Source organism: Grampus griseus, assembly GCF_964374135.1.
Source record: "Grampus griseus genome assembly, chromosome: 14".
NCBI classification, from domain to species: domain Eukaryota; kingdom Metazoa; phylum Chordata; class Mammalia; order Artiodactyla; family Delphinidae; genus Grampus; species Grampus griseus.
Window position 1 is genome coordinate 19523539 of NC_139008.1, and position 18174 is coordinate 19541712.

Sequence of the window (18174 nt, forward strand, 5' to 3'; positions counted from 1 at the left end):
GTAAAACCTACATGATCTAAAAAAAGATCATACATTAACTGTACAACACAGCGTCATACAGGAAGAATGCTATCATATTTAATATGAAACAGTGTTTTTTGGGCACAAACTACCCATTTCTACAAAATAAAGTGTGCAAGTTATGCCACATATATCCATATTCAACTGAGCTGTAATCAAATACATTTTATTTACAATATGTACTATGATCAGTTGGATATTAAGTTCTAAAATGATTTACTTCACTGCTACATTATAAAGGTAAAAGCAATGTGTAGAAAAAGTGTGAGATTGTGTTTTTACATACTGCTTTTGAAGTTCCCATCACTGGTTCAGTTCGACTTCTAAAACGACAAAAAGAAAATCAGCATTAGCTCTCTGTGAGTAGCTATTAATGAATTTTTGTGATAAAAACATCTCTCTAATCACACATTTTTAGGAACACAATTTTTCCTTGGCATAAAGATTTTAAAACAGCCAATTTCAGAAGTAATAAACACATTACCTTGATTAATCTTTACTATCTTTGAACAGTTTAAGATGCATTTCTGGTTTTAAAAAAAAAATCCATACTGGGGAATTCTAGAATAGATGTGTATCTTGCCACTTATACAATAAATGTTTTCTGAAAGGTAGTATGAGTTTTTTGTTATTTAAGAAACTTTGTCGTTATTTCTTAATAGATTGAACAATAATATTATTCCTCAGTTTCTTAATAGGTACAGACGTGAATTTTCATACATCGGATTTCCTTAAAGCAAGACCACTGTTGTTAACATTTTTAAATTTGGATCCCTGAGAAATTGCTGTGCTCCAAAAACTAAATTTGAAATCCAGAAAGGTTGGCAGTTTAATTTTTTAAAAAAGTCTCAAGACAATGACCAAAGACTAAATAAGAATTCTAAGTTCCAAAAAAATCAACAGTCTGACAGAGTATTTTGGTTAAAAGAATAAGTTAAATAAGTTGGTTATGGAGAACTGAACAAATTGATTTTTAAAGTACATACACAAATAAGCTCAAGGAGAAATTCCTTTAAAAGTCCACACAGAAAAGGGGACAAGAGTCAAGTTGCTAAAATACAGCCTTTAAAGGCTTAGTTTTAGTTTTAAGTTTACACTATCCTGACTACAAAGAAATGTCAGACAGCGTATGAATGGAGTTTCTAAATCTGTGCATGATTTGGAAGTCCTGAGATAAAAATGAAGTTTTAATTTACTAGTACTTGCTCAACAAATTCAAAGGCACTTCACGAGGCAAGTACATTACAAAGGAAATCATATACACAGTGAATTCACATTTAATTCTTTAAGGGGCAACTATTTTCCCTAGTATTGATACTTTGAACAATTCTCTCCTCAAAGTCTCTGAATATCAAAAAAACCTACTGAAATCGAATGCTTGCTATTTTTAAAAAGCATTTGGTAAATTAAGGAATAACTTCACACTAGATTCTAGGAATTAATTCTTCTCTTACCATGTCTCAAAATTATGTAAAGTAAAAGGCACATAGTTCACTTGGTATTTATAGGAAAAATAAAAGTATTCAGCTTTTTAAGTTGTTGCTATACAGAAGATATTACACAAAAGAACCTCCAAACATTAACGTATGGAATATAACTTTACACTAAACTAATGAGAATATTCTTAGAAAACTTGTCCACATGAGGTAAAGCTCCAGGAAATGACTATTTTCCCTCAATTCCAAGAACACATTCCATTTCCTAGGACTGGCAAATTCCAGAATGTTTCATTGACCAAAAGCAGAATTTGCCAGAATTTCAAGTAAGGTAAAAATCTCTACGCTTTAAATAGCTCAAGTTGCTACCCTTTTCACATATTTTAATTGTTATCACCATTGAAATTTCAAGAAAGCAGAGAAAGTTAGATATAAAGTTTTAATCCTGCCCCTTTAGTGCATTTCTTAAGCTCTAGACCACTCCTAGGATATTACCACATTCTTACTCCAATAAAGGGCATTTACCATGTGCCAGGCACTCTTTAATTCCTACAACTCCCTGGAGTTAAATACTCATATCCCTATTTTATTTTGAGGAATCTGAGTCACAAACTTCAGGTAACTTACCCAAATACAACTTCACACAACTGGTGGGAAGTAGTAAATGGAGTCAAACCTAAGCCTGATTCCAGTGTCTGTGGTTGCTTCCCAACAAAAGCCCCGTACTGATTAGGAACAAATGTTAGCATTACTGAATACTCTTGATGCTGACAAAACATTTAGGACAGATCTCTTAAGACACTTAATATACATTTCTGTAGTGAAAAAATGGTAGGGGGAAAAAGTGTACAGGCAAACAAAAACCAAAGAAGGGTTCAGAAATATTTATTCACTAATTTGAACATCATTTTCTTGTCTTTGTAAATATTACCTATACAGAGCAAAAAATCTTTCTAATTAGCTCTTACTCCTAACTAGAGGTTAAGTTAGCTGGGGGAAGAAATCAGGAAAAAACAAACTCATCCTCACAATTTTAAGGATTAAGAAGACATACTTATCAGGGTAAAGTAATGAGTTCAGTTCTAAAATATACTTGTTCTTTCTCACAAAAAAAGTCTATTTTGAGAACTTAAACATGGGATTTAATAAATACTTACATAACGTATGTCTTGCTTGTAGATTTAACACCTCCAATAGGAATTCTTCTAACAATTACAGATGAATTCTTAGGAATTAGAGCATTATCATCAGTATATTCTGTAAATAAAAAGATAAAGATTTGAATTTCTATTTGGGATTTGGATAATTCATAGTCCTCAAGAAATAGAAAACTTCAACCAGACATATATGTTACGGGAAATGATCTTAAATATAAAGGAGCATTAGTAACTACATGCTCCTTACATCTAGATTACTGAAATTGTCAGAACAAATATCCAAAGCCATAAGAGGTTTCTCTTAAAAGGACACCCAATAGTATCAGCAAGTTCTTGGCTCTGGCACCTCTACTTTTGTGGAACCCCAAATCTCAGTAAGACTAAGTCATTCTCTATTTAGCCAGTAATGCAGAACATCTGAACTACATGAGAAAAAGCTGTTATTTAGAATGCAAACATTCTATCTCTCCTAGGCCCTAAACACAGTATTACTGGGGAAGACACAGTAAAAAATTAAAATATGACACATTTCAAATACAGAATAAAGGGCTTTGTAATAAAGAATTAAAAGTGGATGCAACTTTGGATAGTATGTTGATTCAAGGAAGGCCCCTCTGAGGAACTGACGTGTGAGACTAAGAAGCCAGCAAGATGTGCAAAAACACCGGACAAAGAATGTTTCAGATAGAGGGAAAAGCATGTGAAAAAATGACACAAAAAGGCCAGAAGAGCTGATGAAAATGAAAGAATGAATTGAAATACAGGTAGAAAGGTACACATTATATATACTGCTTCATATCTTGTTTCTAAGTACAACAGGAAGCCACTGAAGGATTTTAAATAAAAATGATAATTTTAAAAACAATATTAAAAACAAAGATAACTCTGGTATCTAAGTGGAGAATGAACCTGCATGGGAACAAGAATAGAAACAGGGTGACTAATATGAAGATTGCTGTGTAGTTTAGGTAAGAGAGAATAATGATCTGTTCTGGAATGTGACAGAGAAATCAAGAGTCAGTGTTTTGAGGTAGAACGAAGGCTTTCGGATGGATGCGGGGGGCAGAGATGAAGGTGAAAGAGGAATCAGGTATGAATTCCTGGGTTCCTGGCTTAAGCAACTGGATGAACAAGGATGTCACTTTCTCAGAAGACAAACAGGGAGGAAGAATTTTTCTACTCTTTGGACTATTGCTTGCAATACTTTCCTAAGAACGAAATTAAAAAAGAAGCTGGACCAATGAATTCAACTATGGTTAAAAAAAAAAATTTGCTATGAAAGGAATCTGTAAAATTACCAAAAAGAAAAATAATCCACTACAGGGAGACAGATGTAAAAATGTACCCATCTCCCTTAATCATACAATCAGGTATCAGGGTTCACTCTTTTAAGATTACTGAGTTTACCTGATTCACTAATGTTACTCAGCACCTAGGGGCTGACTACCACTGTTCTAATTATTTTAAGTTTATCACATATGTAAGCATTTTAAGCTTTTATATATGTATCAGCTCTATTATTTTTAATCACACTATTACTATTTCCTGTTATAAACTGAAGTGTTCAGGAAAGGGCTCTTTTCAGTATATTTCAGGTAGTAAGCTGTATCTTCACAAGTATCCAATTAGAGTGATGCAATTTCCTAGATTTCGCATACCAATGTAAGACTACAATCATTACCCTTTGGATAGTTCAGGATAGTCCCAAATTCCAAGCAAGATCTGAGTAAGAAAAACTGGGAGCAGGGGAGGTGGGGTATCTTTAAAAAATTCTGGAACCAAAACTTGGTGTCAAACACAGGACAGTTAAGCTTCTACCTATGTAACAACCCTCAAAAGAGTTCACTGTGGGAACAAATAGCAAATATGTTCATGAGCTCTCCACTCCAACTTATTCATTTGATCAACACAGTGCTCTGTCAAGCTTGAAGTCTGGTGCCCTGATGCCACATGCTTTCTAATTGATCTTTTAAAGTATCTGAGTTACACTGATGATTTCTTACCCTTTAAATACCTCCTTAATAAGTAGTCTGTTAACTTCAAAAGACCCTTTCTATGCAACACTGTCATTTCAGATCCAAAACATGAAGACTATGGATGAAATGAAAAACAAGATGAATTTAAGAAATGGAGAAACAGTCTTGAAAATACTTCATCCTCAGCTTCCAAATCTTTCACACTAAGTTCAGGATAAAGGTTGTTTTGTTGTGTGTGTGTGTGTGTTTTTTTTGGAGGGGGATTGCAAATAAGCAGAAAATTAGGAAAACAAGTTTATTCAGGAAAAACATTAAAAAAGATAATCTGAGATTCATTTTGAAATACAGTCTAGAAATAAAGAAGAATTCTTAAATCTAAAACATGAAATTCTGATCCAAGCATTTTAGTCTAATTAAGATGTAAGAGTCCTAAACATGGACAGATTTCCAAAACTGTAAGCAATGTTTTATAGAAACATGATAGAAATATTAATTCAAACAAACGAAAGTGATCCAGTTTGGCATTCTTTCCTAGGCAATCTCCTAACTAGGAAGCTATATTTATTCCGTCCTCTTTAATTCACTGGATGGTGCTAAAACCAAGTGGCATTCTTACTCAGCTACCTTGTGACACTGGATGCTATTTCTCATAAAACTCATTAAGTGCCTAGGTATCTTTTTCTCTCCTAATTTGAGGACTGCATAAGATGCAAATTTTCTCTTCTCTTAACCAATCTAATAGCAAAGCTTTCTCCAATAATGACAGTTCACAAATACATAAAAAATATGCTGCTGGGCAAAGCACTTCCCTGCTTTCAGCGTTTGTAAAAATAACGTATCATATAATTTCCTGGCTTAGAAAAAAACACAACACATGACAAAACTCTTAAATTCATGGACAAGAATTCCATCAACAATAATTTACTCCAATAATTGATAATTGACTCCAATAATTGATATCAATTATTAGGTGGAAAAGATGGACAATTATCAATTGTTATCAATTGATAATTGTTATCAATTATTAGGTGGAAAAGATGGACAAAGTCTAGCCTTAAATGATTAAATCCTGTTATACTCCAGTAAAATATGCAATTGCGTAGTATGTGATTAAAATTGCCTTAATATTCTCTAATATCATTTATATTTTCTTTCCTCTCATTCTTTAAGTATTACTAACATATAAAGATGGCCTAAAATTCGTGTAAATCCATCTGTTCTGTTAAGCGTGACTATAATGCTTAAGGGATGCTTTTGTGGCCTTAAAGAATATCTTCTTTAAGGTATTTTCTTGAATAATATTTTTAAAAGCTGTTTCTCAACTGTTCATGATCCCCAGTAATTTTCCCACGTAATTACAATTACTAAAGCCTCACATGAAGTGTCCCTTAGGTCTGATACACTGAAAAAAGTTGGGGGGGGGGAGTGGAGACTATTCTTTCACGTGTTATCAAGTGAGTATGTAAAGTTCTTCCTTATTGAGTATTTTTGAGTTGTGATATGCCAGTAGTAGTTTCTTAACATAACACAATTAGTTATGTCTGGATGTACTGATAAATGGAAAACAGCTCTTGTACATGACAAGAGTTACTCTACCTACCAAACTATATGCTAGATGTGGGCCCCCCACCCCAAATTTCAACTAAAAGAACCCATGTTCCACCTTAAGTCAAATGTAGTGATCAATGAAATACCCTAACTAGCACTTCACTTTACTTCTCATCCCATCAGTAAAACTCAAAAGACTGACCTACTAAAAACTACACATCAGCATTACAGTAATGCGAAAAAGAAACCAAAACAAGCTTAAAGCCAGAACCTGAAAAGGCCATTTTGTCTCATTCTCATACCTATGCTACATTCTCAATATTGTATAAACTGCTTTTAAAAAGGAGAAAGAACTTAAAGATTCCAATGAGTGGCTTCTATAAATAAGCTACTCATATGGTAGCAGCCGACTATTTTTCAGTATCCTAGTATCAACATAATCATGTAAAGTCTAGCAATTACTATTCAAAAAAAAAGAAAAACCTGTACTTTTGATCTTTACGAAATTGCTAAAGTTTGAGAGTAATGTGATGAACTAAGAGTTCAACTACCTAATTACTGCATTACTAATTCTGGAATTTACACACAAGACAAAAGTGGTCACACCGGAATATACCAAGTTCCAAAAGCAATTCCAACATTAAAGACTGGCTGGATTAAATCCTCTAAAACATTAAAGTGAGGATCTTTCACCACAACGCAGGCAACTCCAAAATTTAAAACTAACTAAATAAATCAGGAGAGGGAGAAGAGAACATAGAATTTGCCATTAAACCCCCAAACGTGGTTAGGTTAGAAAGGTAGAAAAGTATCTCTAGTGCTGCTTTAACTAATAAGCAGCCTGGCTTATGCGCTCCTCTCCTCCTTCTGAAGAAAAACAGGTTAGAAAACGCCCCAGGGCAAGCACTCAGAGAACCTGGACGACACCCCCATCCTGTGCCACGGAAATCCTCGTTTTAAAAAATCATTTGGGAGGAATCATCAGACTTTGCACGACTGGGGATCAGCCTGTTCCAGATGATCCAAGTACGTAGAAATCAAATAAGTCAAACTCCAGGGCCGACTGCTGCAACCCTTGGCTATCAATGAAAGTCGTCCGCAAAGTGTTTGAACGAACAGTCCCACAAGAGACATCATGGCGGTTAGTCTCCTGCCAGGCACCTCGCCACCAGCATCTCTCTTCCACCAGCGAGGATCTGGAGCCCCTGTGGCTCTTACCTTCTTTCGTCTGCGCGTTGGTGATCTGCAGGTCGCAGTCGGCAGCTTTCAGCTTCTCTCTCCCCATAATCTGCTTCTTTAAATCGCAGAGGGAGATATGGAGCCCATCAAAGGTGACGGTATCATAGTTGAGTTTAGAGGAAAATTTATAATGCACACAGGACATGGTGCCCAAGGATTCCTAAGGTTCAGCGAGGAGACGTGGACACGCTCAATGTATGTATATTTATAAACTTAAGAGCAAAATATGTACACACACAGAACACTCAAGAGACACCGAAGGACCCTAAGGCCTCAGATTAAATAACCCCCCCAGCCACAAGCGGGGGTTCGTAAAAACAATAATCCAGAACACCCCCCCCCCGGATATTCAAAATCGCTTCATGTGGGAGGAGGAGGACGAGGACGGGGCAGGGGGCAAGCGAGAATCCGCCAACGGGCACAATGTCACCCCGCTGGGTCCCCCTCGCTCATGCTAAGGGCCGGCAGGAGACGGGGGCAGGCGGTGCAGTCAGTAGCGGTCAGTCCACACGTTAAAGTCCGAGCGACCCCGCGGGGTCAGGGGTCCATAGCGCGGCCGCACCTCCCGGTTGGTCTCTCTCTCCGTGGACGGGGGTGACCCAGGCCCCGGGAGAAGGTTGAGGGGAGAGGGCCTAGGCCCGGAGTCCACGAGCGGCCTCTCGCCTCCTCCTGGCTTCCGGACGACCGGCGTCGGCTGCCCCAGGCCCAGGCCCCCACCACACACAGACCCCTTTCGCCTGCTCCCCGGAGGCCACGGGCGGCCCCGCGGCCTAGGCCGAAACGCGCGGTCGGCGGAGGAGAGGCCTTCCCGCAGGCCGCCCCCAGCTCCGCCTCCCCCCCGCCGCCGCCGCCGCCAACGCCGCCTCAGACACAAAGCCGGTACTAGGCCTCGGCTAGGCCTTGCAGCGCCTCCTCACCACCCCGGGCCCCAGCCAGCGGCCGGGGGGCTTCGGCTGACCCTGGCGACACCGCCGAGGCTCCCCGACGCTTCCTCTCGCCGAGTGCTCCGCGCTTCTCTCGCCTTTCGCTTCCGTCGCCTTTCGGCCCAGTACCGAAAGATTAGGCCCGGAAACCGCCGGGCAACGGCGAGGGCTCCGCCGGCTCCCTTTTTGTTTTGCCCCCCCTGCCGCTCTCGGGTTCTCGCCAGGTGCCGGCGACACCTCCAAGCCAACCACTATGGCGGACGCGGCCTGGCTTCGGACGAGCGCCCCACTCCGGGGTCTCTTAAGCAGGGATTGCACGGGCGGCGCGCGCGGGGCGGGCCTGACGTGCGCGCATAGGCGGGACGAAGGGCGGGGCCTGCGGCGTCACAAAGCGCACCGGCCCGCCCACGTGACCCCGTGCTTTGTGACTCCCGAGCGCGTAACCTAAACCATCCGGGAGAATGGAAGAAACCATCTGCCTCAAAGGGCGGGGGGGAACCACCGATTCCTCTCCCCAGTTTAAATAAGCATTATGGTTGAAATGCAGTAAACTATGGTTGCTATGCAAGCACCCCCTAGCTTCCTCTTACAACAAACTGGTTACCGAAAGTTCTTCCTAAGGAGAAATTCTGGAGCAGCCCCGGGCTTGAACTGATAACAACCACTACTGTAAAGATATATTGAGCTCTTTAAGTATATGCTTGATATATTAAGCATGGGGGTAAGCGCTTTACAGTATTTTCACGCCCGGGAGCCTCGTTGTCTGGGTTGGAATCCTAGCTGTGGGGACTCTAGATTTTGCTCCTCTGTGCCTTAGTTTCCTCGGTTTTATTATAAAATGTTGTTTAAAAAATCGTATTTGGTTTACTGGGTTGTTAGAGATTAAATTAATGAATACATATCCATTGTTTAGGACCGTCCCTGGCACATGGTTCAATGTGGCTCAATAAATGTTAGTTTAACAACATCAACAAAAAACCCGAGGTGGTCAGCACTACCGTTATCTCCAATTTATAGATGAGGGAACTGAAGCTAGTGAGCGATCATGCACTTTCTGAATTCGCAGAATCAGGGGAATGTCTGCTCAGTGGCGGGGTCCGAAATTCCATCGCTAATTATACATGCCGGGAACTGTACCAAGAACCCCCTCAGTAGATTGGAATATTTTTTCCTTGGTGCATGGGGAAGTTATTATTACATTCATAAAATTCATAATGTAATAAAATTGTGTTCATAAACTGCAATAATCACTATTATTTACAAATGCATTTTCCGCATCCTCTGAATTTTACAGGCTGGGCTCAGAGAAGTTGGTCACTGGGAGCAAGGTCACACAGCCAAGATGTGGCAAAGTTTGCCAGGGACTTCCTAAATACACACACCAAATTCTTACTGAACTCGGTTTAAATCAATTATCTTATTGTAAAAGTCTCCTGAGGCCACCTTATCTAAATAGCACCGTCATCATTCTCCATTCCTTTACTCTTAATTTTATTCCAAGCACTCACTCATCATTACTTACAGGGTGTATGTTTACTTTTAAATCCTCTGTCTCCCCTTCAGCTGAGAAAAGGGATTTTTGTCTCTTTTGCTTATACTGTATCCCCAGATCTTAGAACACTGCTTGGACATAGTAGGCACTCAAGAAATATCTGTTGAATAACTAAATACATTTTTATGTAACCTATAGAAATACCATGGCGATAAGATTTTGGCAAATCAAGGGCAGTCCCAGAGACACAAATACAATTTAATTCAACCACATCATCAGTGCTTTTCACATGTAACAAATTTCTCTCTCCTTTATCTTTGGTAACTCACTAAAATTTTCTTGCTCTTGGGTCCACTGTAGAACAGCTGCTTTTCTTGAAAAAAATCTCTGTGTGAACGAAAGGGGGAAAATCACATCTAATGAAAGAAAAACTGGACAAGAGAATGGTGAATCGTCTTGGTATCCCTGCCTCCAAAGTGGTCTTTGGTTAATTCCTCCACACCCAATTTAATTAATCAACCTGATGGGATTCAAAGGAGGCCACACCCTTAGGGTAGAGTAGATCAGACCCCTGCCAGAAGAGGAGTAAGTGTACTTTGAAAGAATACAGTCAGTGGTATGACTTGGTCCAACCGTTCTCGTCAGCCAAGAGCCCTTTACAAAGCTTTGCTCACCCTCGGCACTCATTTATGGAGAGCTCACGCCTTAGCACATCAAACAGGTCAAAATGTACTCACAACCCACATTAAATATACTTTTGATGAGATTTTTTTAAATTAATTAATTTATTTATTTTTGGCTGCGTTGGGTCTTTGTTGCTGTGCGTGGGCTTTCTCTAGTTGCGGTGAGCGGGGGCAACTCTTCCTTGCGGCGCGCGGGTTTCTCACTGCGGTGTCTTCTCTTGTTGAGGAGCAGCCAGGCTCTAGGCAGGCAGGCTTCAGCAGTTGTGGCTTGCAGGCTCAGTAGTTGTGACGCACGGGGCTTAGTTGCTCCGCAGCATGTGGGATCTTCCCGGAACAGGGATCGAACCCGCATTGGCAGGCGGATTCTTAACCACTGCACCACCAGGGAAGTCCCTGATGAGATGTAACTGAGCTGCCTGACTAATTGACAAAATGTTACATCTGGTCCATTTCATTAGATTCCTTTACTAATATCAATTTTGTAAATTTCTTTTGGTTATATGGAACTACATTCCCTGCCACTGCTGTACCTACCTCCCCAATATTTTTGTAAACCCTTGAAGAGCCTTTTGTGCTATACCTATGGTGAATGAAGCATCCCTTTCCAAGCTCCTCCTCTGTAGCAATTTTGGGGCTCTCACATCTAGGATCTTATACCTTTGTCATTCTCAAACCCACTGTACCCTCACACCTCCACCAAACACATACATTTAGTAGATCTCCTACCTTATTTCCTTTTGCTAAAATGTCCTAATTGGGAGACTGAAGAAGCTCTGCCTGTCCACTGAAGGGGACTTGGACTACTACCCAGGCTCCAGAAGTTAGAGTGAGGCCTGCCCCCGCGGAGACTGTATTTATATACATTTATAATCCAATCCCCCAAGTGCCCCAGTAGCAGTGACATCACCAGATTCTTACTCTGGCCTGCACACTCTGAGGCCAAATTCATCAAAGGTAGATACATATATCCCCATACCACCAATGTATCTTCCCCAGATGGTTGATTGATTGCCCTTATATTACCTTTATATTTATTTAATATTGGGGCCTACAAAAATTTTTGCATTTTTAATAGAATCCATCAGTCTTTTTCCCTTCACATTTTTTTTTGGCCGAACCACTCAGCTTACAGGAACTTAGTTCCCTAACCAGGGACTGAACCCGTGCTCTCGACAATGAAAGTGCCAAGTCCTAACCACTAGACCACCAGGGAATTCCCTCCTTCATGGTTTTTACCTTTATTTGTATACTTAAAAAGGTAGTTCCTGGCCATTCAGTACCCACTTTAGATATTTATCTGCTTATGTGTCCTTCTAGTTTATGTATGAGTTTCCTGAGTTTAAATTAAACTCTGTAATCTATTTGAATATTTCTGTGTATAGGATACACAGAGCAAAGATGATTTTATCCCTTTTAAAATTGCGGGGCTTCCGTGGTAGCGCAGTGGTTGAGAATCTGCCTGCCAATGCAGGGGACACGTGTTCGATCCCTGGTCTGGGAAGATCCCACATGCCGCAGAACAACTAAGCCTGTGCACTACATCTACTGAGCCTGTGATCTAGAGCCCGTGAGCCACAACTACTGAGCCCACATGCCGCAACTACTGAAGCCCACGTGCCTAGAGCCCGTGCTCTGCAATGAGAAGCCACCGCAATGAGAAGCCCGTACACCACAATGAAGAGTAGCCCCCGCGCTCTCTGCAACTAGAGAAAGCCCGCGCACAACAACGAAGACCCAATGCAGCTGAAAATAAATAAATAACTTGTTTAAAAAAAAACCCATTTCTAAAAAAAAAATAAAAAATAAAATAAAATTGTAAAATATATTGTTAACAAAGAAAAAAGCATAAATATATATATTATGATTTGATGCAAACTACAATATGATCTATAAAGGGACTTTGTTTTTAAACTATTTTTATCTTACATCTATTTATAATAGGTGATTTTAGTTTTTAGAATATTTTTGCAACCTTATGTTTGACTCCTTCCATTTTGCCTTCTTAGCAGCATTTTAAGGCACATTTAATTTGCTGAAAGCTGAAGGTCATTGATTATTTAAGTCCTCATATGAACTGAGTTTTTGAAAATTGATATGAGCAACCTATTTTCCCTCCACCGTTAATTCATGTATTCACTCAACACTCATTCAATTGGCAAAAGTAAGAAGTTTGACTGGGAATTCCCTGGCAGTCCAGTGGTTAGGACTTGGTGCTTTCACTGCTGAGGGCGAAGGTTCAACCCCTGGTCCCAGACCTAAGATCCCCGTAAGTCATGTGGTGTGGCAAAAAAAAAAAAAAAAAGATAATACCATGTGTGGGGAGATGGGGAACAGTGGGATCCCCTGTGATCATTGTGGGGTGTGCATTGGAACAGTCATTTGGAGAAACAGTTTGGGATTCTCTTGCAAAATTGAGCATTCCTATACCCCATGAATCAGTAATTCCACTCCTTGATTTGTGAAACAGAGTTAAAATGCTACTTTCCTAGAAACAGAAAGTAGGGGTTGGGGGAGGGGGAAAATGAGGAGGAGATGTTCAATGCGTATAGACTTTCAGTTTTGCAGGACGAAAACATTCTAATTCTAGTTACACAAAAAAGTGAATATATCTAACACTACTAAAGCATACAGTTAAAAATGTTTAAGATGATAAATTTTGTGTTACATAAAAAAAAAAAGACCAGAAATATAGTATCTCAGAAATTCCCTGGCAGTCCAGTGGTTAGGACTCTGTACTTTCACTGCTGAGGGCCTGGGTTCAATCCCTGGTTAGGGAACCAAGATCCCAGAAGCCACGCAACACTCCCCCACCCCCACCCCCACAAAAAAATATATATAGTATCTTTCTCATATTATATTGGTTATATACCCAAGGCAAAATTTAACTCGTGTACTTGCACAAGAATTTCATGGAGGCTCTCTTTTTAATAACAAAAAGCTGAAACAACCCAAATGCCCATGCCATGAGAATAGATTCATTAAACTCCATCCAGACACTAGAATATTGTACAGCAGTGAAAAATAAGTAAAATACAGCTACATGTAACAATATTGTGATGGGAATCTTTTTAGCTGTTCTTGAATCAAAAAAGCAAGTCTCAGATGATGGCGTATTATATAATACCCTTTCTGTGAATTTCAAAAACTAGTAAAACTAAACAATGCGTTATTTAGTAAGTCATACGGATATAACACATCGGCAAAAAGACAACTGGAAAACACAAAATTCAGGAGACTCATTACTTCTGAGAAGGAAGGATGAGATACAGAAGAGGAACCCAGAGTTGTTGGTAATGATCTTGGTCTTGGGTAGGTTCACAGGTATTCATTATTTTAATGAAAAGAAAGAAAGAAAGAACAATTAAACTGCAAGAGAGCCATGCACAGAGCAATGATGACAAGAGGTCATGAGATCAGGATTATGATTAATCCACTGATGTGCTCCTGAAGTTCCATCCCTCCCTTCTTCCCACTACCAGCAAAGAATCTCACAAACAGACAGAAAAATGAAGTCCCTTTCAAAGAAACCCAAATTAGGCTAGCTCCCTAAACTCTTGTAGCACTTAATGCCATAACTGTAAAAAACAAAACAAAACAAAACAAAAACACCTCATGTTTTGCTTAGACTTGTATACTTCTCTTCTAGTTTTCTTGGGTTCAGATCAGAGAGGCGACTTGACCCTCAGACCAGACTCTGGGTGACCTAGGGACCTGGAGCCAGAACGTGCCACCAGGGACCTCATGTTGTCCTGTGTCCTCTAACTTCACGTCATAAAAGTGGGACTCAAAACCAGGAATGTTCTGAACAGGTGTGGCCTCATAAAAGTGCCAGGGGACATTATGTAGAGACAGACACACGCCACGCTTGCTTCTCCTAGGAATGCGAGGGCTCTAGGTAAACGCAAAAGATGAGTAGTTCCATGCTTTGTGGCCACCTAGAGAGGTGGGATAGGGAGGATGGGAGGGTGACGCAAGATGGAGGGGATACGGGGATATATGTATACATATAGCTGATTCACTTTGTTGTACAGCAGAAACTAACACACCATTGTAAAGAAATTATACTCCAATAAAGATGTTAAGAAAAAAAAAAAGACGTGTGGGAATGGGAATGTTATTGCGTCAGAGCTGAGTTAGAGCTCAGAAACTTGGAGAAGCCTCTTCTCTCTAGGATGAATGTGACCTATTCATTCATTTCCCCAGATATGAACTTTGTAACGAGTGCCAGCGTGTGGCAGGCATCGTGCTGGCTGCTGGGCAATCCGCTGTGAACATATCAAAGCCCCTGCCTGCAGGGCGTTTACAATAAGTTAGGGAAATCGTGTAATTTTAGAGGCTCCCAAACTTGCTGTGTGACCTTGGGAAAGTACTTTAACTTCTCTGGACCTTGGTTTCCTCTGGGACCTGTTTCATGGGCCCTGTGTGACTGCACTCAGAAGGGTCCTGTGCTCGGTTTAATGCTCTGATATTGCGGTCTAGACATTCCTTTAAAGTTTCATTTTCATTTGGCCCTGAATCCCACAAAGTATGTAGCTGGTCTTGGTTTTCTTGATTGGTGAAACAGAGTTAAAATAGTGTTTTCCTAGAAACAGAAAGTAGGGGTTGGCGGAGGGGGAAATGGGAAGCGTTTCAGTTTTGCTAGATGAAAAAGTTCTAGAGATCTGTTGCACAACAAAAGTAAATACGCTTAACACTACTAAGCTGTACGCTTAGAAATGGTTAAGATGATACATTTTATGTTATGCGTAAAAAAAAAAAAAGATGAAAACCATAGTACCTTCCTCGTATGTTTGTCAAGACAATTCCCTGACATTGTCTAGCACACAAGCACCATGTAAATAAATTCAAGTGGCACACGCTAGAGATGTTTCTTTGACGCGCTTCCCATTTGGATAAACATAACACCACCACCACAACTCTGGCTGGCATTTGCCACCCCTTTCCTATTCACCACGCCCCATGCCAAGTATTTTTAATGCAAAGCTCCTTAAATTCTCCCAAGAACCCTGCAAATAGGTCCTAATATTATCCCCATTTTATAAACGAGGCGATGAGGTTCAGAGAGGTGAAGTCATGTGCTTGAGGTCACACAGGATCCACGATTTAAAACAGGGTGTGCCTGGCTGGGGAGGACGGTCTCCTAACCACGACTCTATTTGACAGCAGAGGCATCCTATGGAGGGGCCCACGGGGAGGGGCATCCTATCTTCGTGTACCAGGAGCAAGGCTGACCCACTGCCAACAGACTGTCCCCGGCCTTCTTCCGTCTCACAGTTACCCTCTGTTATCTTTGATCCTGTGTTTTATCTTGTCTCTGCTCCTGGATTAAGTTCTCAGAGGGCACAGACCTCATCTGCTTCATCTGTCTTCCCTCAGGCACCTGGCAGGTGCCCCAGATAATTATTTGTGGAGCCCCAAAAGGACGCTTGATAAGTGGTGCTGTCTGGCTTCTCCAGCAGTAACAAGCTTGGTAGATTAACACAGGGCAGTGGCCTTGAATCTGCCTTTTAAGGAAGTGCAAACAGGGGCGCCTTTAGGTACACAGGCCATCTCTCAGGCTTTGTGCGTGCCCCTATCCCACTCTGCATCCAGTATTATTGATCCAATGGGCCTGGCTCTGTGCTGCATGCTGAAAGTGTAGTGTCTCCTTTACCTTTACTATGACACTGTGAGGTAGGTCTGATTCTTTTCCCGGTTTTATGCGGGAGGAAAACCGAGGATCAGAGAAGGAAGCCCAAGGTTACATCCCCCAGAGGTGAGACCAAGGTCACAGCTAGTAGTGATGCAGCTGGGATTCAAACCCAGTGGGTGAGCTGACTTACTCTGTGTGGGGTTCCTCGCTGTGTCTGTCCCCTGTGCCTGCCTCAGGTGTCTACCTGTCTTTGGTTTGCTGCTGATGACAAAGGTATCATTCTCTCACGGTTGCTTATTGAGTGACGGCTTGTTCCTGGCATTGCTCGAGGCATGCAGGGTACAGCAGTGATGCGCAAGTCTTTTGCTCTCCTGGAGCTTCCGATCTAGTGGGGGAGAGCTACAATAAGCAACTAGACAAGCAGAGAGAGGATAACAGTAGAATGTGATAAGTACTATGAAGAAAATTAAACCGGGTTAGGGAGATGGAGAGTGACAGGGCGGTGGGTGAGGGCGACTTAACACTGGCTGGTCAGGAAGGACCTCTGTGAGGAGGTGACATTTGAGTGTGAGGTTCTAAGGGAAGAAGTTTCTAGCTGGGGTGAGTGGCATGTGCAAGAGTCCTGAGGTGTGATCTAGGGACAGTCAAAAGGCTGGGACGGCTGAGGTATGGATAACGATGGGGAGTGACAGGGCTTAGGCCAGAGGCATACACAGGGGCCCAATCACATAGGACCATAAAAGCCATATGAACAAATTTTGACTTAGAGAGGAATGTCCTAGAGGTGTATGAGAACTCCCTCCCATGTTAACATTCAGGGCAATTTAAGTATGGCTGGTACCACAGCTGAACTACAATTACCTTCAGAAGCATCTGGGTGGTTCCAGGAACTTGAAGGGGCTCAGGATAGCATGGGGCTGTCAGGTGTGGTTTACTTAAAGGCAGAGATTGGGTGGCACATACACCATGGCTCATAGCATCCTTCCCAGCAGTCACGTAATCAGGGTTATGGCTTCTGACAGGTGGAGAAGGATGATCCAAAGGATAGCTGTTTCTTCCTGCAGCTCCTGGAGCCTGTTCCACCTGTTGTGCAGGCTGGTGACATAGATCTGGCAGGAATGGGTCAAAGGTAACCCTAATTATCTAGGTCTGAGACTTGGTTGAGGAAGAGGCTGGCGGTAGAAATCTTCCCCAGGGAGGCAGAAAAAGGGAGACGGGAGGGGAAAGGCATGCCCATATTTGAGCCCTGACTCTGTGTTGAGGCATGGAGCTTCTTTCCAAAGTAGAGCTCAAAGAGTCCGATTCAGCAGGGCTTGGCAGGATATGCAGGTGGTTCTGATGCACAGCCAGGATTAAGAACCACCACATTCTAGGTTGCACGTGGTTAAGTGCATAGATGCCAAAATAAAAAGACAAAACAAAACAAAAAACCACATTCGCAATCCCTATCAAATTACCAATGACATTTTTCACAGAACTAGAACAAAAAATTTTTTAATTTGTATGGAAAACACAAAAGACCCCAAATAGCCAAAACAATCTTGGGAAAGAAAAACGGAGCTGGAGGAATCAGGTTCCCCATCTTCAGACTATACTACAAAGCTACAGTAATCAAAACAGTATGGTCTGGCACAAAAGCAAACATATAGATCAATGGAAAGGACAGAAAGCCCAGAAATAAACCCATGCACTTATGGTCAATTAATCTACAGTAAAGGAGGCAAGAATACACAATGGAGAAAAGAGTCTCTTCAATAAGTGGCGCTGGGAAAACTGGACAGCTGCACATAAAAGAATGAAATTGGAACATTCTCTAATAGCATATACAAAAACAAACTCAAAATGGGTTAGAGACTAAATGTCATACCAGATACAATAAAACTCCAAGAGGAAAACATATGCTAGGAGAACACTCCTAGGAGAACACTCTTTGACATGAATTGTGGTCATTTAGCATTCATCTTCTAGAATAATGGAAATAAAAGCAAAAATAAACAAATGGACCTAAGTGAACTTAAAAGCTTTTGTTTTAAAGCTGATCACTCCAAACTGATCTACAGATTCAGT

At 41.1% G+C, this 18174-nt stretch overlaps 1 protein-coding gene across 4 annotated transcripts in view; it reads right to left on the minus strand.

Moving 5' to 3' along the window:
• The window catches only part of RBBP6 (RB binding protein 6, ubiquitin ligase), a 32177-nt gene extending 23588 nt beyond the window's left edge, over positions 1-8589 (minus strand). For all 4 annotated transcript variants that reach the window (XM_082669525.1, XM_082669524.1, XM_082669523.1 and 1 more), the window contains exons 1-3: positions 7357-8589; positions 2615-2714; positions 308-344 (exon numbers count right to left, since the gene is read on the minus strand). In XM_082669525.1, the coding sequence (XP_082525651.1) occupies positions 308-344; positions 2615-2714; positions 7357-7522 (303 nt within the window). In that variant the 5' untranslated portion in view covers positions 7523-8589. The remainder of the gene's footprint in view (positions 1-307; positions 345-2614; positions 2715-7356) is intronic.
• Positions 8590-18174: the final 9585 nt, after the last annotated feature.